General features: G+C 40.3%; 2 protein-coding genes across 10 annotated transcripts in view; one reads left to right on the forward strand and one right to left on the reverse strand.

Annotated features, from left to right (window-relative positions):
* Window positions 1-5,737, forward strand: part of COL19A1 (collagen type XIX alpha 1 chain) — a 183,852-nt gene extending 178,115 nt beyond the window's left edge. For all 5 annotated transcript variants that reach the window (XM_081856878.1, XM_081856874.1, XM_081856876.1 and 2 more), the window contains 2 exons: window positions 5,147-5,224; window positions 5,428-5,737. In XM_081856878.1, the coding sequence (XP_081713004.1) occupies window positions 5,147-5,224; window positions 5,428-5,564 (215 nt within the window). In that variant the 3' untranslated portion in view covers window positions 5,565-5,737. The remainder of the gene's footprint in view (window positions 1-5,146; window positions 5,225-5,427) is intronic.
* Window positions 5,738-13,482: 7,745 nt separating this feature from the next.
* The window catches only part of COL9A1 (collagen type IX alpha 1 chain), a 64,442-nt gene continuing 51,515 nt past the window's right edge, over window positions 13,483-26,409 (reverse strand). For all 5 annotated transcript variants that reach the window (XM_081856946.1, XM_081856949.1, XM_081856948.1 and 2 more), the window contains 8 exons: window positions 26,072-26,107; window positions 25,924-25,968; window positions 24,968-25,000; window positions 22,767-22,913; window positions 22,536-22,590; window positions 19,808-19,996; window positions 16,069-16,146; window positions 13,483-14,435 (listed from right to left, as the gene is read on the reverse strand). In XM_081856946.1, coding sequence (XP_081713072.1) covers window positions 14,254-14,435; window positions 16,069-16,146; window positions 19,808-19,996; window positions 22,536-22,590; window positions 22,767-22,913; window positions 24,968-25,000; window positions 25,924-25,968; window positions 26,072-26,107 — 765 coding nt within the window. In that variant the 3' untranslated portion in view covers window positions 13,483-14,253. The remainder of the gene's footprint in view (window positions 14,436-16,068; window positions 16,147-19,807; window positions 19,997-22,535; window positions 22,591-22,766; window positions 22,914-24,967; window positions 25,001-25,923; window positions 25,969-26,071; window positions 26,108-26,409) is intronic.

Here is a 26,409-nt window from a genome sequence, read left to right on the forward strand (position 1 = left end):
GCTGCCCTGGTTTGCTCCAGCCTTCCACAGCCAGTAATAAAACATGACATATAAAGTATTAAACAGACAAAATGCTTCTATAGATTTCTGTTTCTTGCCAACCTAAGAGAGGCAGGGTTAGGCTTCAAAGGATAATATATAAAGCATATATTCATACTTTGCCCAGAAATCAAAGAGTGTTAAATGTGCTTAGCTTTGTCTGAATTATCCCCTTATTTTTAAATATGTAATACTACGTGTGCATGCTGAATATTCTAGATCTAAAAGAGCTGCTTTAAATCTCATGGTAGTTACTATTCACATGCAGACTTGGGTTTCTACTGTTGGAACACACATCAGGTTACAGTGGGTGGGGAGAAACACCTGCACCCAGAACCAGGGGCGTGCTTATTTGTAGTACAGGCAGCACAGTGCTAGCCCCCAACCTTCAATTCCTGGCATCTTCAAGTAGGGCTGGGAATTTCCTCTGTCCGAAACCCTAGAGAGGGTCTGCTAGTTAGTGTAGACTGCTCAGTAAAAGGCAGCTTTTCTTGTTCTTTTTATGTACATTGAAACACCCTAAAAACAACATCAACAGGCTTAATCTAAGCCTGTGCTCACTAGGGTTTCCCCCCCCCAATATGGAGCAGTAACAAAATAACTTTGATCATGTGTAGAATTCCATCATTTCATAACCACTATCAGTTCCCGTAGACCTGAGAACAGGGTTTTCGTGGCAAAAGGAATTATCTGCCATATGTGGAAGATTTGGCCTCAGTGCCTCTTTCTTTATAATTTATTATTATTATTATTATTTAATTAAATTTGCATACCACCCTTTATCCGAAGGTCACAAGATAAAAATGCAAAATGCGTAATAAAAAGTAAAAGCAGAAAAACCAAACCAATAGCCCTGCTCCCGTGAACACATTTAAAAGGCCATATAATGTTTAATCAGCCACAGGCCTGGTTATAGAGAAACAATTTAGACAATGAACAGAATTAAAACCGTTTAAAATGGTGCCATGCACTGTTACTATTTTGCCTTTATAATAAAGCAATAAACATAGAAACGGAGTTATTGTGGTTGTGGGGTATGCAAGAGAATGTTTTGTGGGGTTTTGCTTCTGGGAAAGTTCAAGTCGTACTGATTGCAAAGGGTCAGTGGGTCAAAACTAGATAAAAAATACTTAAGGAAAATGTCTAAAGCAGTATTAGTTCCACCAAAATATGCCTTTAGCTCCCCCCTCCCAGCTGTTTGTTGGCTACCAGATACAATATTCAGGCTCCTTTCTCTTTCACTCTCCCCAAGCCAAAACATACCAGCCATCAAGCAACTACTAAACTATATAACTGCTTTGAGGGAAGTTATTTTGCACATACAGAGATAAAGCAGGAAACTTTATATGTCCATTTGCTATTTACTGGGATAAAAGTTAGCATAAAGAAAATTATTTTGTTCATTGATCAAATATCTATGTATGTCAGGTAACACTGGATCATAAGGGAAACTGTCTAAAAATGTTCCCCCCCCCCCCCACTATATGTTTTGGCTCCCGAACACCACAAACCTGGAAGTGAGTTTTCCAGTTGGTGAACGTTCTTTGGAACCCGAATGTCCAACACGGCTTCTGCAGCTTCCGATTGGCTGCAGGAGCTTCCTGCAGCTAATCGGAAGCCACGCCTTGGTTTCCGAACGTTTTGGGAGTTGGATGGACTTCTGGAATGGATTCCGTTCGACTTCTGAGGTACCACTGTACATTTTTCTCTTTAACAACATTGTAGAGCAACAAGTGTGTGTTCTCAATGGCATAATATAGAAATGGACGTAAATGGAAAAGCTCTTTAATGCCATTAATTGAACTTTGTTTTCTACTCAGAGCATTAAAGAGATTTCTAGAGGTTTCTAGAAGTTTCCGCAGGCATTTCCTCAATTTCAGTGGCTCGCCCCACCCCAGACTTCCACAGTCATGGGTACAGCTGTTCTCGTGGGCATGACTGATAAACACTCGAGTTTGTGCAAGTGGGCATGTATACACAGCCACTTTGAGATAAGCACTGCTTGTTTATCTGAACAAGTCCTTTGCACTGCAATCCTATACACAATTACTCAGATGTAAGCACATCTCCCAAGTAATATTAGGCTGTATGAAATCACAGCCTAATTCTCTTCTAAACTTCCAGTATGCTCTCATGTGCTGAGAGATTACAGTAATGTGATATGTTTTAAAAAATAATAATACATTTTTACTGTAAATGTTGACATTAAACATAGCAAATTTCTGATTATACTTACTGCAGCATTATAACTAGTTGGTGTAGGTGCTAAATCAACATCTTTGTTATATAGCCAAATGAAAAAAATGGATAGGGCCTCTGTGTCTTTAATAAAAACTTGTTGAAATTCCCTCTGGTGTAGAACTATTGAAAGTGCAGGAGCCCAGTCTTCTGACCAGCCTGTTAAGAACCTTGTTTCATAGCTGTAAATCATTTTGCTCTAAAGCGAACTTAAAATCTCACTCAGGTAGACTGTGAAGTTAAACTCCAGAAGTTTAATCATTAGTAAAATATACCTCATGTAAAATCTACTGTACTGCTAGAGATCTGCTTTTGGATTGTTCTTTAATGGTGGTGTTATTACATATCTAAATGTTTTTTCTCACTGTTTTGATTCTGTAAAATAAAGAAGTTTAGAAAGTTGTTCATGAAATGTTTTATTAAATGTGCAGTTATTTTTGTTACTCAGCGGTGTACAAAAGCATTGGTTTATATATAACTGAGCTTTGTTTTACACCATTCATAACCTTGAAATGTGAGCAGATAGTTGTGTTATTAGCTTTCTTTCATTACTTGAATGTACACAGAACTTCTCAGCCTGTATTGATTCCTTGTGATGCATTTTCATTCTGTACATGTTATTCCAAGTAGGAATTTTGAAGGCGATTTATTATTAATATTGTTTATTTCTTTATGGATGGTGCATGTAGAGATTCTACGGATAAATGTGCAGCAGGATTGCCCTCTTTGTTTTAATGTATAACTCAACAGAGCTTTTTTATCATATAAAAATGCTACTTATTGTAAGACTAAAGAAAACCAAGGCGGTGTAACAATTGGGTAGATGCCCCGATTATGGTGTGAAAGAGTAGGAATTAAAACAAAATTTACCACGTTTCTGGCAAATATATTTATATAAAAAATAATCATGGTAACTGAAGGTCAACAGTATTTTGTACAGCTCTACCCCAAAGGACACAGATTTCACAACTAACATATGAAGATAATGGGTGGAGTTCAACTAACTTTTACTCGGAGTAAAATTAGTACACCTAACTTAGTCATGTTCCTTGATTTAAATGTGTTTGCTTTGAGTAGGCCTAACCTTGAATTCCACCCATTGTTTTTATTGCATTTTTAATTTAAAAAGGTTTTGTTTTCAGTTCCAGTGCCTGCTTATTTGTCTGTTAATATTGGTCCATTCTGTGGTGCCATGCATGCTACCCTCGCATGTTACGTGTTCTCCCAAATACGTGCTTTAGTCATCTTTTGAGTTGTTTTGAGGGACATTGGAGCGTTGTGGTAGGTGAACAAAAACACCATGTTTTTGTGCTTTAAAATCAAAGGCAATTGCAGCAATTATATCATAATCAACTTGTTGAACAAGAAGTATTTATGTGTTTTGTGATACGTTTCTACCATTAGATCTCGGAGATATTTAAAGTAGATCTAATTTATCCTTCTGTTTCCTGAGTTTAGCCCCTTAGGTGGCATATAGAACAACTCCAAGGCTAGTCTATAAGCTTTCTGGGGCCCACTACTGTTGAGGTAACATTAGTTAAACTCATATTGATCCACACTCATGTTCTTCTAATGGCCTCTATCCAGAAACTCTAAAAAGTAGATGTCCTACCTGGCAATGGAAACTCTGGTTGGTAGACATGTGCCTCAAATGTTCTCTCTTGTCAGGAACATGGGTTTCCTCCTTGCTGATAGCTATAACATTCAGAAATAGCCCATGTCGTGCCCTCCAGATAATGTAGTGTTCGCCAGCTGGTATGGTCACACTTGAGGAATGATGGCAGCTGTAGTCCAACCACATTTGGAGGGTTCCACATTTGGCTACTCCTCTTTATTCTACATCATTGCAACTGTGTCTCCTGGCTGCCATTTGCTTGCTCAGCTGCTTCTTCCCTGGGGAAAAGCCAAAAGTCTAAATAATAATCAGCCTTTTCAGACCCAGGATCCAACTTCAGCCCAAACATGCATGCAACTGGTCATCAAGAGTGGCGAGCTCTTTCTCTCTTGTTAAAAGGCTGAAGTTTTGGGGATGCCATTTCATTCTTTTAGTAGTACCACTTTCCACATGGGTCCTCTACATCACATAGAAGGTCTCTATGCTAGCTCCAAGCATAACATTTAAAACGAAGACCCACTTGGTAAGCAAGACTGCATGTTGCACATCTTCATGAGAAAAAGCTATGCGTTTTTCAGCAACCTCCCCAGAATGGCTGTAACTATAATACTTACCAGTTTCTAGTGACGCATGGCCTGGCCCAGCACGCAAAGCAGGGATTTGAACATAGGAGTCCTATGTTCAAAGCAAGCATGAATCCCTCCGATTCCTCTTACAGTAGCTCCCTTTCCCCCAAACCTCTTTCCCCTTTTTATTTCAAAGTAAGTTAAAAGTTTGATGGTGCCTAATTTTCAGGTTTACGATTCCTACCGTAATACTTTGTGAAATCCATTATGTTTCTTGTGTGCCACACTTGCTATGGATGTATGCAATTCTCTGTCAACTCCTGGTCAAAACTTATTATCAGGTTTGTTTAAAAGTGTTAAGAGAGAAAAATAAGTAATTTTGATGCCTGCTGTCATCCTCAGTGAAGGGTTTCTAATCCACTCTTGGGAGGAGCAAATCAAGGCAGGGTGGTAATTCTAGAAGATTGTGAAAGGGGAACTTAGCAAACAGCCCTTGGATCTCATGATCCATTCAGTTTCATTAGGAATTTGTGGAAGGAATGTTTTAAAAAGAGATATCTAAATTGCCATCATTAGTGTGGGAGGGAGTTATATTTTTTATCATTCTAATATTGGGAAAGAGGTTAGGAAAAGTATATATTCTGTGATTTCAGGGCACTCTTATTCCTTTTTTGTTTATCTCCTATAGGCTACAGAGGACAGAAAGGTGAAAGAGGTGAGCCTGGAATTGGCCTGCCAGGTGATCCTGGTCCACCTGGCCCTTCAGGTAAAAACTTAAGTTCATATTTATCATAACCAGAACAGCAGATTAGCAAAAGAACTGTGAGAGGGGTGATACTTCTAAGATTGGTTGCATATAAGCTGCCCTTTAGTGCATGAAAGAAATGCCTTTGATCTTACTTTTTAAAGCGTCTCGACCCATTAAATGCAGCTGGTTTTACAATATTGTTGCTGTTGTTATTTGCTTAGTCATTGGTATGCCGGGACCACCTGGAGCTCCAGGAGGACCAGGTCCACATGGCCCACCTGGGCCATCAGGAAGATGCAACCCAGCAGATTGCTATTACCACGTCTCTCAAACTCAACCACGAACAACTGGCAAATGAAAATCCTCTCCAGAAGTACTTTGATTCCTGGTTTACCCCTTCCTTGCTTCCCTCCTGCCCTCCTACCTAATTTAAGCTTTAAAATACTTGGTACCTTTTTTCGTCTATGCATCATATTGTGTGTAGGCATTTTACAGAGCATCTCAATGGAACAATGTTTATTTTCCAGTTAAGCCAATGCCGAGATGTTGTTTTCTTGAGTTCATTCCATGTGTTTATAATTTTAGGCTAGTTTTCTAAAGCAAAATGCAATTTTCTTGCATTCTGATGGCCTGTTGACCTCTTAATGGTTTTTAACCTTATTACTTGCAAAACAAAATATACTGTCATATATCTTCTTTAGCTTTTGCTGGCTACCGTATCTTGATGGCTTGGAGTTCATACATAACACCAAAAGCTCTGCTTGCAAAACTGCATCCAGAGTGTTGAAGCTTTCGTGAATCCTTGAGCAACTCTTTGAGAAATCAGCTGATATTTTTTCATGCTCCTTCTGCCCTTGTGCAGTATTGTAGACTTTGCTAGAAATTTATTAAATTTCTGGAAGCACTTTTCACATAGGAAACTTTTTTTAAAAGAAAAGGAGCTGTTGAGCCTCTCTCCCATTAATTGTGACACAGGGGGTGAGAGTGTGGTTAATGCAAGACAGAGCCTGGAAGTCGCACATTGGTCTCAGTGGAGCTTACTTCCTGGCAAATGTACTAGCTGGCTTCATATGTGAAACAGCCCTTAATTATTGAAGGCTAATTTAGTTACTGAGTAGATTGTTGATAATGGCTCCTTCGTATTGTTCACTTGGCTTTGCTCTAGTCCTTTGCACTTCTCTTGCAAAGCAAGTCTCCCTGACCAATTATAGCCTCTGTGCTACAGGTGCTTCCCAACCTTTAGAAACTTTTTGAGGGGCACAAGAGTTGCATTGGAGTAGTAGAGATAATCCAGAATCAGGGGTCCTGCCTTGGTGCAAATGGAAGTGCTTCCATTAGGGCAAAGCCTTAATAAGACACCACCTTCTAGAATTGTGTTCTTATGCTTAAGCTAGTCATGTTTATATGTCAGGGGGCTTCTGCCTTATTTTAATAAACCAAGGCCTTTATCTCAGGTAAAGTTCTGACAATAATACATTGAGAAGTTTATGTAAATATGTTCAGATAGAAGAGGATGGTGTAGCTTCATGTATTTCATGAATGATGTCTGCCTTTGCATTGATAAATTTCGGACTCTAGTAATGGTCCAATGTTAGCATTTTTGCTAGAGTAAGTTTCAAAGTTCAACAACATTTGTGCAGGCTAGGCTAGCCTGTAGTATTAAACAACCTTTCTGTTTGAAATATTCAGTGGCTGGGGCAGACTGACATTTTGTTTTACTTGAGGATAAAATGACCATACACAGTGAAGGGAAAGAGAACTGTTGAGCAGATATATAGCATCAGTAAATTAAAGTTCTGTCATCTAGGATGAATAAAAGGGAGATGCTTCTTAAAATAGATATTGCTCTAGGAGACAGTGGTCCTCAGCTGTTCTTGGAAGAGATGTAGCTACATCAAAACTCCATTAAGAAATGGAAGGGTAGTCAAAGACAGCAGAAGTGATAGGTCCTTGCTGATGGGACTTGGGAATCATTTGAAGACCACTTCCCATGTGCAAGTTAATCCTATAACTGAAATAAGAATATAAGGAATTTATGCTGTTCTTAAATTTAGGGCAATTGCAGGCCATTCTTATCAAAAGAAGCCCTTCCCTTAAGGATTTTAGACTCTTAAGGGTTGTATCCAACAAAATCCTACTCAGAGCAGACCCACTGAAATTTAATGCACCTAAATTGGTCATGCTCTTTGATTTAAATGGGTTTACTCTGAGTAGAACTAGCATAGCTACAACCCTAGAACAGGGGTAGACAATTTGGTCCCCTCCATATACTGTGGCCCATGACTCCCACCATGCTGGCTGGGTTTTACAGGAGTTTTCCACAGCATCTGCATGTTGGCTATTCCTGATCTTGTGTGAGCTTTCTGAGAACATGGGAGTCTGAATGTGAGAAAATCCACAGAGGTAGCCATGTTAGTGTGATGTCAAAAAACAAGAGTGGCAGTTTAAAGACAATATATCTTGGTGACATAGCCTTCGCCAGATGCATGAAGTGATTACCTACTGTAGGTTGGTACGTGTGTGTGTATATATATGTATATATATTAGTACAGAAAGAAGTGAAACTAGCCCAAGCAAATGCAGGAGATATCTATAGGTGTATCATAGTACGATGGCCACTTTCACATTGCCGTTAATTATGTGTGTGTGTGTGAACATATATAGTGCAGTCTCACCTGTGAGGGGCCACATTCTGCAATCTCAGCATCTTTATGCACAATCTGAGCTTTCTCCATGTTCTTCCTCCTAAGCAATACGGCTCACCATAGCTTATAATGGCATGAGCTGCATTTTTTTACAAAAAAGATATAGCCTCATTGTTCACTCTCCATAGTCAAGACAATGCACATTATTATTTGATTGCTGTCGTGATCCACAACACACATGTCGATCCATTCCTCTGTGTGTGTAGCTGCACCAAATGGAATCCTCTAAAGCAGGGCTCAGCAACGAGTTTGCTGTTGAGGACTGCATTCCCCTGGGGGGTAACCTAACTATCAAGGAAGCACATGCCAGCTGTGGCCAGGACTGGGGCCCTTTATAGGCAGTGCCAAGCCTAATGGTGGCCAGGTACTAGAAGCAAAATTAGGTAGGCTCACTTTTCTCTATTGGCCATCCCCTTTCTTTCCACGCCCCTTGCCAAAACCTACCCCCTTCCGTTTTACAAGAAATTATACTGATGATTCGGTGAAATTAGACACCACGTGCAGCCCTAAGACCTACTCTTTGGTTGTGAAGACTTTCTCTTTTCCCTCTGCCCCTCCCCACTGCCAATGTCCTGTCATTGGCTGGATACAAGCACTGGACAATGGGTCCACCCAGTACCTGACATGGAAGGCCACCCATATGGGCCACTCTCTTGGGTAGATCCAGTCAGCTTGCTGCCTTCCAGGGCTGTAAATGCAATCTACTCTTCTCATGTGACCCTGAAGAAAAATGGTGTGCGATGGAAGGATGGATTGGCTCCCAAGTTTTTACATATATATTTTCTCCCCCCCCCTTTAAAAAAAAAAATAAGAGAGATTAAGACAGCTGAAGTGTGGAAGATATGCTCAAAATTGTTAAATTCCCTGGAAATAAAATTTGGTCTAAACTGAGCTTCAGCAAGCCCCTGCTTTAAAATAATGCAGTCACATCAACACTATTTTGATGGGGGAACTGGGTTTATTCTGTTTGTTTTCAGTACAGTTGCATATACTGCAGGACAGAAATATTGTTTGGCCAGGGGCACTTTTCCTATTTGGGTTGTCACTCCTGTCTTATATGAACTTCTCCAGCGATTCCAAATTTTGCTGAAAAAGTCTCAGTATTTTAAATTTAGAATTTCTTTTAGACTTTGCTTTAAAAAATAATGAAAATATCGAGTTGTATTTAATTAGATGCAGAAAGGTTCCGATTTGGAAAGATAATCAGAGCAGCTCAGTTGATATATTGTTTGGTGCTGTGTGTATATTTTGGGTTTTAGCTAGTTGAACTAAAATTTTGATAAGGTACCTGGCAGTATTATTTAGAGGTTACTTTACTTGAATTTGTCAGGAACATTTATATATTTTGGGGGGAAATATTTTTAATTCACATTGTTTATAGTTTTGTTTGTGTCTAAGTACTTGGAAAAAGCTTTCCAACATGTTAATGATGTTAATAATTAATTTGGATCATTCAGATCACTTTGAATCATTTTTCTTTTCTTTAATGCTTTCCTTTTTTGAAAAGCATTAACAAAACTTTTTGTTATATGAAATAGTGTATTTTGTTCTTCTACTGTCTTCACTCAGTTTTTAAGATGTGGAGCATATTCTGTATTTATAGCTAAATGCAACAAATCAGGAGTAACTCTGTAGCTATTCTATTTTAATCGAGGCGCATGGTGTCTTGAAATGAGCACTCCGTGGTTTTTTCCTGTTTTATCTTGTGTGTGCCAGAAACCAAACATTTGCAACTTCTGCTTGTCAGTTTAAGTTAAACTCTTTTTTCCATATTTCTGTTCTAATGATATATTCTCTAACAATTTTATATATGAATATCAGCAAACTTAAACAGCAAATACCACATGCAAACATACACACAAACCAATCAAATAACACAGTAAGAAAATTCTCTTGCTCCTGGAACTATTGAATACAATTAGTAACCAAAATAGAATGGAACACTGACAGCCGAATCCCGCAAATGGAATCCATGTTCAGCAACAAGTTTATGCTTGCAAGTCCTTCCCTATTGGTTATGAAAATGGTTTTTAAAACTGAGAAATACTTTGCACAGTACTCCCACTCCATGCAAACACTAGTGAATAAAAATCAGCCTGGTCATCCACTCTGATGGCGCTGAACATCACAGCACTGTCAGACATTGTACTGTAGAGCGGGAGACTGCATTCAGTGTCCCCATTTCTTCCCCCACCTCTAACATCTAATCATCTGTTTACTATTTATACAAGAATATCTCTGGAGAAGGAATACTATGTGCAGACCTGAAGGCTACTACATGTATTATTTCAGTAGTACGTGTTCACATCATGGTGCCTTGCACAAGCCTATTATCTATCTGTAAGAGAAGATCCTTTGCTCATGCAAAACTTCTTTCTGGCTACCAGTCATACAGTGTGCAACATTTCAGAGTTTGATCCAGTTCACTGTCCAATGAAGGAGAAGCAAGCAAGCAAGCAACAATTGAGTCAACCCAATTGTGCCTTATTGGATCAGGTGCATAGTTGCAATCTACTGATTTAAAATGGATTACCTGGGGATGAGGGTTCTAGGTGTTCCATAATATTTTGCCTTTCTTCTGAGCCCATTGATGAACGTGGCCAAAACGTTTTGCGCAAAGCCCATAATGATTTGCCTCCCACCTGTATCTTTGTTCCTGCTTTACGTTAAACTGTTGGTCATGACCCAGGTTTGGTGGCATAGCTTAGTGCATAGCCTTGCACAATTTTTCTGAACAGTTACATGGTCTTGTCTCTAGAAAAAACTCTCAAAATGGTAGGAATGTTAGAGAAGCTACAATAAAGTATTTTGGTTTAGTGGTATAAGTAATACGTAGAATACAATGAGATGTGTTTTTATTCTTCGCATCAGATTATTTTAAAAGTTCCATTGACGCAAAATTCATTAGGATTGCTTCCGAATTCTCTTTAACAAATGCTGTGTTTAGAAGTATTTGGGTTTGTAAAGCTACTGTAGGTTAGTTAATGTTAAAATTTTGCAGAGTTCTTCAGGGTCTGTGCTATACCTCTAAAGTCCACTTGGTGGCATGAAGCACATTTTTGTTTGTGCATTTCACTTAAATAAGGATTGAATTCTACAAATGTATATAAGGCAGGAAATGGTGAAAAGTTTATTTCTATATAGTGCACTAAGTTTCCATTTTTGTGTCCTTAAGTTTAATAGATTTCTTTTTCTTTATTGGTCTTAAAAATATATATTTTATTTTATTTGATGAATACAGGGAACAATTCAGGCAAAGTTTCCCCACCCACCACCACCACCACTTTGAAGTCCCACTGTTTTTCAGCATTGGAATTCATGGGGCTTGACTGTGCTTAACTTTGGCTGGATAATTCTCTGTTGCATTGCTTCTTCTTCCACCAACGACTGTGACATAATCACAATTTATGATTCAACTTGTTTATAATGTAGCTTGTAGGTAATGAAACCACAGGTAGCCCATATCAAGCCCGCAACTTGGCGCAAGCTGGAGGGGATCCTCGCAGGGATCGTGCTGAACTGCTCTTCTTCCCTCCCACACTGTGTCACATGTTATTAGGGAAGAAGTAAGTATCTTTCCATTTTGCAGAAATAAACATGCTTTGTAAATTATGTGGAAGGTGTAGCCTATTTATCTTTGATATTAACATTTTAATATCAGTATTTTTGTATAAAAAGTGTATTTGGTTTCAGGGATTAATAAGAGGACATTTTATTCCCTTCTCCCTTTGTCCTAAATCTTCCTTTTATTTAAGGTATGCAAATGTTTTCTAGATAGTCAAAGCTAGTTTTCAGCACATCTGATCGCCATTAACAGAACTTCAAGTCATTATGATAATGGTGCAGATTTCCAGATTAGCTGAAAAGCCTTCAAGTGTAATCTTGAATTGCAAGGAAATATGTTATATATAAATAGACCAAATCCATGTACACAATCTAGGAGAATGAACATGAACGCCACATTCTAACAGAGTTAAGTATACTCAAAAAAATATTTTAGTGGGCGTAAGCCCACTTCTGTCGTAGAATGTAAGCTCTGTTCGTTGTCAGATTTATCTAATGAAAAGCAAATGCATTTAAATGGTTTTCTGAATTTTTCTTTGTCAATACTTTTTTTCAACTATTTCAATTGTGGAAGTTTATGTTTTATTGTTGCCTTTCATTTCTGAATAACTAAGCACTAGTCTTCAAAACCTGTCTATAAGGTTCTGTTGGCATTTTGCCCACAAATGGAAAGTACAGCTGTTTGCACATGCTAAGCAGATTATTTTATCTACTTGGTCCCTTTAGTCTTAAATGAATTTTGAATTGAAGTGAGCCTGATACTATCAGGTATGTTTCTTGTGTATCTATAATTGTAAACAGGTAGTTACGTTTTTATTTAAAGCCACATTATAAACGTGTGGATTTCCTCCTCCCAGAATTTTAACCAAATTCTGTTTTATGCATTTTTGATGGACTTTGCATTTTCCTCCTTGTAAATTTGTTTTATGTTACTGGATTTGTAAAAACAGTTTTATTTCTCTTGTCAGATAATTTCATTGTTTATTTCTGCGCTATTGCTATGGTTAAAATAAAACTTAATTGATCTAAGCATGACGTTAGGGTTGCTTTTCTTCCTATTTTCATCTTGAACCTGACATGCCATCAAAATGGAAATAAAGTAAATTGGTCTGAATAGCACTTGGAAGTAACAATGCATAGGAAATACAGTCTAAGCATTCTCTCCCATGGACTATTGCTGCCGAATTTAATTTATGCTTCTTTACATGTAAGTAGCAACTTGATGATGAAAGGAAGCAACAGTCTTTCATGTGAACAGCTTTCAAATCATTGTCTGTCTTGAAGCAACACTTCATCTTTTTCCTTTTTTTAAAGTGCTCTTTTGTGCAAATCTGGTAGATCGAAAATTGTAATTTTAACTTGTGTTGAAATTTTAACTTGAAAAGCTGCACACATGCAGTAATAAACAAATACTGTGCCTGCGTGCACAGCTACAATGGTCCTCAGTACTTTCCTACCCACAAGTAGTACCAGAAACCTAACTGAAAGGAGGTGACAACACCACACAGTGTGAATACTTTCCACCAAACACTGCCCATTAGTGCGGATGGAAAACACAGTGAAAACATAAATGCGCACATGGAAATAGTGACCCACATGGACATTAATGTCCAAGTGTGGATATAGCCACCATTTCCTAAGACAGGAGAAATGGATTAAAAATGGGATTGGAAGAACAGTATGTTTCTGGCGGTAGCAGCATTAAACCTGGTTCCCTGAAAAGAAGTTCTCCTTTTCTGAAAAATTCTAAGTGCAAAATAGAGAAGGGGAAGTAATGAAGATTAAAATAAGGGCATTTTTATTTTTGTCTTTCAAGATGACAGATCAAAGAATATATATATAAATTGTAAAACAAATTTACACAGTAGACTGATTCATACAATGCACTTTGTTTCCTTGAGAAATGAAATGTTATCCAAACATATAATGGGACTTTTCTAAGAAAGCTTACCTCCTTTGTTTTATTTGTGTTTACCATTCATACAAAAAAAAAAAAATGCAAAGGGGTTAAAAAACATTATTTATTTCAACTTTTATACAACCAGAGATGTGACTTCAGATCATTTAAAATAAATAAATTTGGTTATGAATCTTCGCTGTTTCCAAAGATTTAGATTCCTTTACCAGTGACTTTTTGGCCTCTTTGTTTAATTTCAGACACGTGCTGGAGTTGGCAACAGTGTTGCTTTCAACAGAATTCAATACATGTTGGAACAGAAAATTAAAATTTCTATATGTAGCAGTTTCTTCACATGATATATTATGGGTAACGTGGCATTCACCCCCTTACAGAAGCTTCTCAGTGTGCAAAAGCATTTCACATGTTTTTGCATGGCGGCCATGTCTGTGTATTTGAAATTAGAGGAAGCTACATGGGAAAAGGTGAATGCAAACAACCACAATTTTACAGTTGCCTTGGATAAAGTCAACTGAATTACATCATTCTCTCTGATGCTGTAATACAGTACGATACAAAGAGGAGAAAGAAATAATAATAGTATTCGGGGAAGGTGTCTTAAAAAAGACACAGCGGCCTTTCACCATGATAAAAAAGAAAAGCCATCAGGTATCACTTTAAAAAAATAGTTGCCATGTACCTGTTTGTACAGGTTGAAGAGGGGACAACCAGTGCATGCAAAGTCTTGTCAAGCCTTGAATAGAGGAATTCTCTTACGTTTTTACTGTATGCATCTCTTCTGCTGTTTTCTCTCTGTTGTCAAATATATGTGCAGATAGTACATTGTTGCCAAACACTCACGTCGCAAACTTTTGCACTTTTCACGGCCCTTTCACATTGTCCGCTCGTAGTCCTGCTTGCACAGTGCAGGCTGATGGCTCACAGTAACCAGGAGGACCAGGGGGCCCCGGAGGCCCAGGAATGCCCGGTAGGCCACCTGCTCCAGGTGGGCCTCTGTCGCCATCTCGCCCATCGGTTCCATAGCTGGGTTTGCCTGGTTCTCCTGCGGAGGGAGATGCAACACATGGATCAGGAGAGTTCAGCGTGCATGTCTATATTCACCAGCCTGAACCACGTGTCTCATGGAATATTGGCTTCCAATACAGTACAAAACAGAAACTCCTCATCCAAAGGAGAAGACCCGAATCTGGCATTCAAGTTTCCCCTTCTTTGGTTCACAAAAGGATAAAACAATAGAATTATTTATTAAAAGCAAACGAAACAACTATTAGAAACGTTAATAAAATAAAATAAACCAGCAATATACTGAAAACACATTGGCATTAGATATCTGGGGTAAGTTTGTCTGAACAAACATAAGGAACTGCTTTATGCTGACAGTGACTTTTTTTCTTGGGAAAAGATTTTTCCTAGTTCTAGTAATGCTGGGGATTTGAATGGGGAACTTATGTGTTCAAGGCATGTTCAAGGGGGGGCGGCTATGGCCCCTGAATAAAAAAATTGTTTCCAAAATTGCCTTCAAGTAAACTAGGCCATCTACTTCAACCATGTTCAATCTGATGGGCAGAGATTGCGTTTGCAAAAATCACAGGGTCTTGCCCTTCCTTGGCAGAGCATTAAGGCCGAATTTCCCTCGAGCTGCCTGCTTTTGAGACTGCATAGTATTATTGGAAAGAAATCTTGTTCATGGAAAACGTAATATTGTGGAAGAGGGATGAGATTGTTAAGAAATCAAGGCAACTTGAAAAGTTTTGCGTATCACGAATAGAAATAGTTCGAAGATATTTATAGAAGTGTATGCATATAAATACACAGTCCTTAAAAGTTGCAATCCATACTTTTAATATGGCAAATTATTTGTGCCATAGTTACCACTAGAGGGCACTTGTGTTACATTTATAAGCAAGGGTTTCTCATTCTGCAGTGCTTCATATTGGTACAGTAATACAGCAAGCTAAATTTTAAAGAGTCCTGCAACCAAAATCAGATCGAAAGGATTTGCAAATCCTTAAGCATGCCATATATTCTGGAAGCTAACTTGCTATTTTTAACTTAATCATTGTGTTCTCGATCCCGACCTTGTACTATTTTACCACACCCTGCAATGTTGGCAGTATTAGGTCTATGGAACTTGCTTCTAAAAATTTATTCTGTGGCTTTCTGAGTTGCAGGCTGGCTTTTATTAATGAGTCAATAGAGAGCTTCCCATACAGTTTTGAAGATGTAACAAACAGTGGCACAGAAGACCGTTTGAGAATAGCTACCAGCCATAATTTGGAAGCTGAGCTGCTAGTTTCAGGGGGATGCACTGCCTGCCTTGATCATGGAGATCACAGCATTACCAAAAAAGAAGGGTGAAAGGAATTGAGACATGGGGTGGGGGGCAGTTGTATGCATATCCTAGTAATTAAGCATTCACTCCCTTGCAGACAGACACCCACATTTCCAGGGTTGTTAAATATAGCATTTCATGCACAGCTGCACAAACACTTCTTGAATTTCCTAGAGCACAGGTGGGGGTGGGGAATCTGTCGCCTGCTGGGTGCCACGGGGCTCCAACTCCCCTCATACTTGACCGCTGGCTGGGGCTGACAGGAGATGGAATCCAACAGTATCTGGGGAGGGGGGGCTGTTGGTTCCCCACCCCTATCCTAGAAGCAAAATTCGGTATTTACCTGGGAGTCCTGTTGTGCCTGGTAAGCCTTTGGGTCCTCGACCTGGGAATCCTCTCTCCCCCTTTTCACCTGTTTCACCTAAAACGTATTAATGGAACATTATGTGCAATCTGCATGAAGAAACGTTCTGCACACACACAGACACTTAAAATCAGTGGACAGGACAAATGGTCCGCAGCTCAAGCAATAACAGAGATTTAGAGCAGAGCAGATTCAGTTAAACTAAATACGTATGTCCTTAAGGGTAGCTTCCCCACTACTAAATCCCCCCCCCCCAGTTAGAACTGACTGCTATCTCTATAATCACACATTACAGATCCAATTTCCAAGCAGGGACTTTGCCTTTCTATAGCTGTTTTTTTGTTCCCACTAATCTTGCCCCACCCCCACCCCCTTCTTCCCTTTCTGCATCACATCACTACACGAGAGTGGATCACATGCCTGGATGTAAAATTTGGGTTGTTAAGCATTAAAAAAAAAAAAAACAGGAATAGTTACACTGTAAACAGTAGGCTTCTTCTGAAATGACTAACTTGAAAGATCACCTGCCCTATGCAATGCTGGCAACCAGAGACCAGTTTGCCACCCTAGGGAGTTTTCTGTCTGGCGTGTTCACCTTGGTGGCAAATAAAGTGGAGGCCTCTTTGCTGTGCACCTTCTCTGAGGTCATCACAATTTATTTCTACCTCAGGTTTTCCCCTTTTCATGGCCCGATTCTGGGGAACTGCCCAGAGTTTGACATTTTGTAATAGCTATTGGCAGTAATGTTGATGGGACACCATTGTATCATATTTTGTTATAGGCATCACAACTTGCTGCATCCTAATGTGTGCTGGCTCTGGAAACCAGATTGCTGGGAAGCTTTGCCTTCTCCCCCTTTTTATGCAGCATAATTAGCAGCTTTTAGCATTCCGTTCTTATTCATTCTGCAGAGTCATCCCCTGTTCCACCACATTTAGATGTATGTGGGTTCTTCCAGGTGCTGATTACTGTGTCCCAAAGTAATTATTAGGTTGCCAGAGATCAAGTTATTTTCATCTAAGCTTTGTTAATTTCACTTCCTTTGTCCTCTTTCAGCCACCTCTGCTCTTGGAATGCAAAGACCAAGGCACACGGTTACTGTGCTCAAACAGATCTTTGTTCCTGTTGAGCCAGCGGCCTGAATTGTTATTTCCAGGTCCAGTTATCCACAATCTGGCATTCCAATGCTCTAATCATAGAATCATAGAATCATAGAGTTGGAAGAGACCACAAGGGCCATCGAGTCCAACCCCCTGCCAAGCAGGAAACACCATCAGAGCACTCCTGACATATGGTTGTCAAGCCTCTGCTTTAAGACCTCCAAAGAAGGAGACTCCACCACACTCCTCGGCAGCAAATTCCACTGTCGAACAGCTCTTACTGTCAGGAAGTTCTTCCTAATGTTTAGGTGGAATCTTTTTTCTTGTAGTTTGGAACCATTGCTCCGTGTCCGCTTCTCTGGAGCAGCAGAAAACAACCTTTCTCCCTCCTCTATGTGACATCCTTTTATATATTTGAACATGGCTATCATATCACCCCTTAACCTCCTCTTCTCCAGGCTAAACATGCCCAGCTCCCTTAGCCGTTCTTCATAAGGCATCGTTTCCAGGCCTTTGACCATTTTGGTTGCCCTCACTTTAGAAAGGTTCACAGTAGCAGGCCAAATTGAACTCGGTGCTGGTTCTAGACCGTTGGCTACCCATGAGCACAGTCTTATCAGCACTCAATAAACTATGGCTCATCATTCTACAAAGGCACTGCTGCACACCTAAAACTGGTTCTGTAGCGGTTTATTTGTCATGTCTTTCCCGCAAAGGTGAGTTGCTCTGTTCAAAACCCCTAGCCTACCTCACAAAACTACAGTAGCCAGGTTTGCCTATGGAGCAGTTTACTGCCTATAACTGGGTAAAAGCACGCAAAAAGCAGTTGAGGGTGGGGGGGATGCTTTCAAGACAAGGGGAAATAAAGCATCTCACATCTACAAAATAAGTTAAATATTAAAGATTGCTGTTAGAAACCCAAAATAAAATACGGCCTTAAGCAGAAACTGCTTTATGACCAGTGATATGATTTCTTTCATTTTTGGCATTTTGTCACCCATTTTTTGACAGAGGGTTGGGGAGAGGCAGGTGCAAGTCCTTCCTTGCTTTGTGGCTCAGTCAAAGGAGAACAAAGAGGAAACATTAAATTAGCAGATCTCCAGTTTAACTACAGTATTGAAAAGTGTGGTTTTCTTCCATAGTGGTCCCTCTGCAATTTGTGATTCTGAGTGAAGTTCAATATAGGGAACTAAGCCAAAGGGCTTCTCAAAACACATTTTTAAAAGAGCTCTCCCAACACCTTTTGCTCTATTCAGAGGCTTGCAAATGTGCCCTTTAGTGACAAAAGCCCTAGGGCTAATGGCATCACTAGAGTAGGTGATGTTCCCAGACACCTTAGATCCATGGTAACAATATGCTTAAGTGTCAAGTTAGCAGTGGGCCAGAGAATGCATGCAAACCTTGCTAAAATGCCACACTGGTGTAATCCCAACCCTGTCTAGCCTGATGTCATATTGAGGCTTAGCAAGAAGTTTCAGATGAGAAACTTTACATTCAAAGGATGAATGTGCTCTATGTTTTTAATGGGAAACAAGCACAAACAGCCGGGCTTGGGAAGAGAAGCGAAATAAAATTCTGCATAAAGGGACTGGAGAGTGTTCTGAATGCAACAATGAAAGGTGAGGGGGAGATCTGTTTCTATCGCCAAGGCTGCAAAGCCTGTGCACACTTAATGGAATAAATGCCAATGAACTCAGCATTGCTCTCTTCCAGGTGAACGTGCAGAGGATTATGGTGCATATAGCCTATGTGATCTCAGTTCTTTCTTTGCCACTGTGGAAAAAAAAGTAGTAAATATATATCTCCCTAGTCGGGTTATTCATCTCAGAAACAGGAAGCTAAAACGATCATGGCTGCAGCTAGTTACACAACTACGGCCCATTTATTTTAATGGGAATTGATGTAAGCGAGCATCGTGTGTCGCAAGACCTGAGACAACGATTGCCCTGATCTGGTTCCAGCAGAAATCTGCCACAACTTCCACCTGCCTCACACAATATCCAACTTCGCCTCTCTTGCATGATGCTCCAGCAGGCCCAGGTACCCTTCTGCAGCAGGACTCTGGCATAGATAGAGGCAATACCTTCTGCCTATTTCAGTTACTCATGGGACTCTCAACTGGTTCATAAGAGATAGTAAGTAGTACAAGGGCATCTGGTAGAATTGGACTGACCAAGAAAAAGAAGAGCAGAGAATGAAATCTCAAGAAGGAGAGTGTGCAGACAAAAGTCACAGGGGAAACACAGAAATTAAGAACAGAGTGTGTTAGGGGTGCTTGCTGTGTTACATACTGAGGTCAATAATGGGAAAAAGAAGAAATTTGCTTGTACTCTTTCCTGGAACAAAAATGAGAAAGGAACAACAATTTCTGGCATCAAAGCCAAGAACATGAACAAAGCTGAATCGATATGTATCAGTTGTATGTGACGGATCCATTATGGTAGACAAACTTCCATTAAACGGCATGCAGTAATGATCACGCCACAGCAAATAGCTTCGGTGTGTTTTACATGCAATCCTAGCACTGAGCAGCCCTCTCTTATACATGTTTCCTTGTGGCTGAGTCCTGTTGACTTCAAGGAGCGATGCTCCCAGGTAAGCATGCATTGGTCTCTTACCTTTGGGGCCTTTCAGCCCAATGTCTCCAGGAGGACCCTTAAGGCCAGGCAGTCCCCGAAGCCCAAGCTGCCCTGGGAAGCCATTGTCTCCAGGTGGTCCAGGGGAACCTGGTGGCCCAGGGCGGCCTGGGAGGCCTGGAGCACCAAACTCCGGCCTCCGAAGACTGGCAGCCAATTGAGCCAGTTGCTCTGTTAAGTGGGGGAGAAATGAAGATAAATTACAAACTAAGTTTAATCTAATCATTTGTAGTATTCAACTGCAAAGATATTAATCTGGATTTCTTGGTGGTTGCTTTTTTTTTTTTTACTCATCACCCTTTTAATAAAAAGCAACATTTTCAAACCCATGCAACCATGAGGACTAGATGCCTATTGGCTTTTTTATGAATAAATAAAGAGTTGGTTCTTACAATTCTGATGAGACCCAATAGACTTCAAATAAGTTTCTGGTACAGTAGTACCTCGGGTTAAGAACTTAATTCGTTCTGGAGGTCCGTTCTTAACCTGAAACTGTTCTTAACCTGAGGTACCACTTTAGTTAATGGGCCTCCCGCTGCCACCACCGTGCAATTTCTGTTCTCATCCTGAAGCAAAGTTCTTAACCCGAGGTACTACCGGGTTAGCGGAGTCTGTAACCTGAAGCGTCTGTAACCTGAAGCGTCTGTAACCTGAGGTACCACTGTATTAGGTTTTATATTAGATGTGACAATTCCTTGGTTTAAATACTTCCTAAAAACTGGGAGCAGAAGATTTCCATGACAAGGAGATGGAGAGGGGGGCATTTAGCATGCATCTGCCACAAATATGCAGGTAGAAAGGTTATGAGCAGTGAGCAGAAAGGAAACTGAATCCCTTGCATGATAATTTGTTTAATTCCCCATCTGAAAAGTTCTGTGATAACGTATCGGCCACACACTGACACTGTGAAAGATGAATTTTTAAATTTATTTTTTGCTTGGGATATGGCATGATGTTTCCAGTAGTTCCCCCCTTTTGCTGCAAATGTAACACTTCAACTGCTGAATCATCAGATGCCATTCGAATCCACCACAATTGGCCTCACATAACCTATTGTTCACAGAACAGGGAAAGCTGCCTATACCAAGTCAGAGCATTATTCCACCTAGCTTAGCATTGTCTACACTGACCGACAGCTGCTCCAATCTTTCCAGCCCTACTGGAAATGCCAGGGATTGAATCTTCTTCATGCAAGATATGTGTTCTACCACTGAGCTACAGCCCTTCCCTATAGGGACATTCTAAACTTGATAAAAGGAGATGGGAACATTTATCTTCATAGCAAAGCTAAATCTGAAGTGGAAACTAATAATATACCCTGTTGGGCAGTTTTAAAAAATAGCAGTTGTGCTGAGAAGGCCTCAAATTAAATCACAGAGTGCAATAATGCCTCTTAAACTGCTGAAATACAGTAGTGCAACATCCCAGAGGACCTCGGTAGCAGCCACTGTCAGCAAGGCACAGATTTCCTCCGCCCCGACACAGACGCAATAAATTCAAAGCTACAAATATAGCAAATTATAAAACAAGAATAAAATCAATGCTATTGCAATGTTTACACGCACGGATGACTGACAGAACACAGTTCTCATTAGCTGCCCATACTTTAGCATGTTTTATCCTATGTCAAAGTTTGCAATTGGGGAGCTGAGTTCTACCACAGTCTATTTGACACATCATACTTCAGACACTTACAACCTTATTTTAAGGCTTTACAAAAGCAACTTCTTGAGCACCACAAAGTGCAACTAAATGATCTTGCTTAAAATGCTGATGATCTATGTTAATTACAGTGGTGCCTCGCAAGACAAAAAGAATCCGTTCCGCAATTCTCTTCGTCTAGCGTTTTTTTCGTCTTGCGAAGCAAGCCCATTGACAGCTTAGCGGATTAGCGCTATTAGCGGTCTAGCAGCTTTTAGCGATCAGCTGAGAGGCGGCTTATCAGCGGAACAGCTGATAAGCGGCTTAGCGGCTTAGGAAAGGGGGGGGAGCGAAAAAAACCTGCGGGAACTCGCAAAAATTTTTCGTCTTGCGAAGCAACCCCATAGGGAAATTCGTTTAGCGAAGCGCCTCCAAAACGGAAAACCCTTTCGTCTAGCGGGTTTTCCGTCTTGCGAGGTGTTCGTCTTGCGGGGCACCACTGTATAGCAATAGCATTGAGATGGCAGTTGTACTGGCAGGGGCTGGTGGGAGTTATCATCTGGAGGGCTTTGGGTTGGCAAAGGCTGCCTTTGATGGCTTTGCTTGTGGCCAAAATAGTCTTCATGTTAAAGGACAAAAATGTCGTGGAGAATGCAGGAGCTTCTCTCCACCCTTCACCCTCTTTCTGACTGGGTGTTGTGCCTTCCTGTCCTGCTGCCCAGAGTCATGCCAACAGCTACATCTAAACGTTTGTTCCCTATAAAAAGTTGGAGCCAATCCAATGACTTGGAACACTGTTCTTTCTGAATGGGAATCTTCAATAAGAACAAAAACCAACACCACCACACAAGACAACCCACCACCCAAAAACTTCAAATTTCAGTTGTTTTCAAACCCAAATCAGCAGAGGTTCCTGCCAGCCAGCCACCAAATCTTGTGCTGCTAGGAGAAAAGCAGGCGACACACTAAATGCAAGTTCTTGAGGGCCTCAAGGTGCCTCCATGAAGTTTAGTGCTTGGTTGAAAAAACTCATATTGGGAGTTCACAAACAGAAACGTGGTTTATTTACCTTGCAGAACTCTCATGCAAACCTGCTTAATGTGTGCATCGGTTGGCTCTCTGCCCTGAAACAAATAAGCATTCTGTAAACAGTGGGCAGAACTGCGTCCAGCAAAAAATTTAGATGGTCCCAGCAGATTGCAGGGATCTGCAATAGATTGCCACCTGCAATTTTGATTGCAAGCCCATTCATAATTCTTGCAGTGACAGAAAGAGCCATGCAAAAGAATATCTTACTTACAGCTGGGCCCTGGCTGCCAGGCAGGCCTGTTGCACCTTGTTGGCCTTGCAAACCACGAGGTCCAGGGGGCCCACGTAATCCTTCTATCCCGGGCAAACCACGACTTCCTTCAGGCCCACGTGACCCAGGTTCACCAGGATTCCCAACCTAAAGATGGCAGGAAGTGAACAGATTTCTTTCTTTCTTTTTTTGCAGAGTGAGCTACTCTTCCACATTGTTCCAGGTATCTCAATACAGCAGTAAACTGCTGCATGTACTTCCTCAGGCTCCCACAACATTCATAGTGGAAAACTAGGAGTTGACGTTTGCAGATTTGTACTTTGTTGAATGATGGCACAGTGCTTGGGAAGGCTGCTCAGTAAAATGAAGATGGTTATATATCTTTCTTTTCTTTTTTTTTTAACATGGCTGCCATGGCACCCTGGCATTCTGAACAAGGTTCCCTGCTAGATCTCGCAATTTCAGCTGAAGAGGAAAGACTTAACAAGCCTTATGTGGGACTGTAGATTTGAGTTTGCCTTTATTTTTGGCGGCAGAGCCTGATCTCTTTTAGAGGAGGACCATTTTTATGCACTGCAGTAAATAAACACATAGGGAAGAGTCTGCTGCATAGCAAGTGGCATTTGCTTTCCCTTTCCCCCACAGGCACCTCCACTGTGATACATTACTTAAGCAATATGAATCCCTGAAGCAATTCTAAACTTTTGCCTTTGCACAAATCCTATGAATATATTAAATATTTTAAAAACAGCTTAACTACCAAGGAGGCCATAAACTACAAGTGCTTTTAAGATCTCTCCCCCCCCCCCATTTTTGTATTCTATAAATATAACTGCAGCGGAAATAAATATTAGATAAGCTAGAAATTGGTAACACAAGTGTTTGCAAACGGCTGCCTCTAAACCACTGCAGGGGGAAACTAATCGCAACTACTTCTCTTCTCAGACAAACAGAAAACTATGGCGCCAATGTTACTAGTTGCAGAACTTTTCATCCCTGGGATGATAACAAAAGTGGTAAGGATCTTGCAATGATCTATTGGGTGGATATGGAAACTGAAGAAGTTGGGGGTGAACTTTAATTTGCAAGATTTCAGTGCACCCTATATATTCTCCAATCAATGCATTCCAAACTTTACATAAGACCCCCATTAGCATAGTGTGGGCTGGCAGACTCCTTTTTATAGTATTCTGTATTACTTCATTGAGGAATCACTGAGACAGTGGGATAATCACGCAATCATTTTGAAATAAAACCTATTTAAAAGTAAGCACGTTTATGTTTATGTCCAAGGTCCACACAGCCCACCAATAGCCAAAGCTGCATCTTTTCAGATAGCAACAGAGATTCTGGGCAAGCTGCCCTGTGGACCATAGGTGCATCATTAACTGACACCACCCAGGTACTTCACTCCTTCCTTTGGGTAGGTAAGCAAGTCTGGATGTCTCCAGTTCAGTACTGTTTACGATTTAAGTCTGAACCAGAAAATGGCTTCCAAGCAAGGCAGGTTATTGGGACATCGTTAAGATATCCCTGGCTTGTCTGGAAGACATTAAATAGGATTTCTCAGTTCAGATGTAACACTATGTTTAACTGAAGACTTCCTTGTTTTGCAGCTTATGTGGAAGGAGAAGCAAAGTGGCTGCATTAAGTGCACGGGGTTCACCTTCGTGGCATGGCTTAGGAAACCAAGATAGGATTGTTTGAACATGGCCTCTGCCAATCTCTGTCTCAGCATGGACGAAAGCTATGGAATTACTTCTGGTAAAAGGAGCGGGGATTTAGATACTAAGCAGCCAAATTCTACATCCAGACTGAATGTCTTTTTTCTGTGTGAGATGCATAGAAGATATTCAACTCTGGATCTGTATAAAAATTTAAGTTCACAAGGATCGCTCTACTCAACCACTGGGAAGTTCCGCACTGACTCATTCATTTGCCCCTCTTCACAAAAACACACAAACTCCTCCATCTCCACACACTGAGAGGTGAAATTTGTCACTCTAAGAAACCCTCTAGTAATCCACAGCATTAGAATAAAAACAATGAGTGATGGATCACATTTGCCTTAACTTCCTTGCTTGAGGAACTAAATATTGAAGCTCCATTTGCGAAGCTAAATAACCACCCCCTTGTTTGAAATATTCTGCTGATTTATTAAGATTTTGATTTTCTGTAACAATGCAGTTCATCATACTTACAGATCCTTTAGGGCCTGGCAAACCCATGTCGCCCTAACAAAACAAGATGAATTGTGTCAGGATGGCATATGCGCAAGCAGTTTTAAATAAAATGAATATTGTACTATTTTCTAAATATTTTAAGAAATGATATCACTCTAAAAGGGAATGGAAACCTCATGGTGTACTTAAAACGTAGACTTACAAAAGCAGTGTAAAAGGGTGAAAAGGGTTTTTTGTCGCTTTTTTAAAAGGCTTCTTTTAAAAAATAAGGGGTTTTGTTCATGAAAGTGGTACTATCTGTAGTTGAACATTTTGATGCCTCATTCAAAATTCAGTATGTTCTGGAGTGGAGATGGCGAACCTGTTACCCTCCAAATGTTGTTGGATCACAATTCCCATCATCCCTGACTAAAGGCCATCCTGGCTGGGTCTGCTAGGAACTGGAGTCCAGCAATATCTGCAGGGCCAAACGTTGTGCTACTCTAAAACTGCCTCTGAACTGTAACTACATCGCTAATGGCTGTGCCCTGCCTCTGATATGGCACAACAATGTCAAGTTGCATGGGGGTAGGAAGAGCTGAGAACACAAGTGGGTAATGTTCTCAGAGGCTTATCTGCCTCACTAGACTGATCCAAAGTAGTCAGATGTGGCGGCATTTGCTCTGTGAATGTCCAATGTTGAGCAATAGGCAAAGCAATCAGATCACATTTTGTATTCCTCTAATGTGCAGTCCTATGAGTTTCTACTCAGGAATAAGCCCTGCTGAGTTCAGCGGAACTTAATTTCCTAGAGACTGTATATAGAAATGCAATAATATTACCCAAATGTTTACAGAGCTATCTTTTTTCGTTCACGTGGAATGTGCAGCTCTTTCAACAGCAAGCTGCATGACCCATTTGTCTGTTATATATGAAACAACACCTGCCAGTTTTAAAGCTGAGTGTGTAGAATGAATAAGGTGAAAAGATCTTACAAGATCGCCTCTTTGTCCAGGCTCCCCTTCTCCACCAGCAGCTCCCTATATTATAACAAGAAGCATATTATTTATAAATAAGGATAAGGCATTTTCCATAATTTCAACCTTGCTGGAAGCATACGAGACAATGTGAATATTTACTCACTTGATCTCCTTTAGGTCCTGGCTCACCAACCAAACCCTATGCGCAAAACAAAAATAACATGATTTTAAAAACAAACTAACTTAAAATTAGCTACTGTAGACACAGTTTAAAAATGCCCTAAACAGTGAGGCATTGATTTGCATTTAACAGACAAGCTGTCCATGATTTGATAATTTTATTTTATATATATATATATATATATGTGTGTGTGTGTGTGCGTGTGTGTGTACTCATGCGAATAAGTAAGTTTAAAATTCCCTTGCCTAGATCCAGGGATTCATACGTCTATGTTCTGCTGCACATAAAGAGCTCCCTTTGGAAGGAAATTCCCCATTTGA

This window comes from Podarcis erhardii (genome assembly GCF_964252035.2).
Source record: "Podarcis erhardii genome assembly, chromosome: 3".
NCBI classification, from domain to species: domain Eukaryota; kingdom Metazoa; phylum Chordata; class Lepidosauria; order Squamata; family Lacertidae; genus Podarcis; species Podarcis erhardii.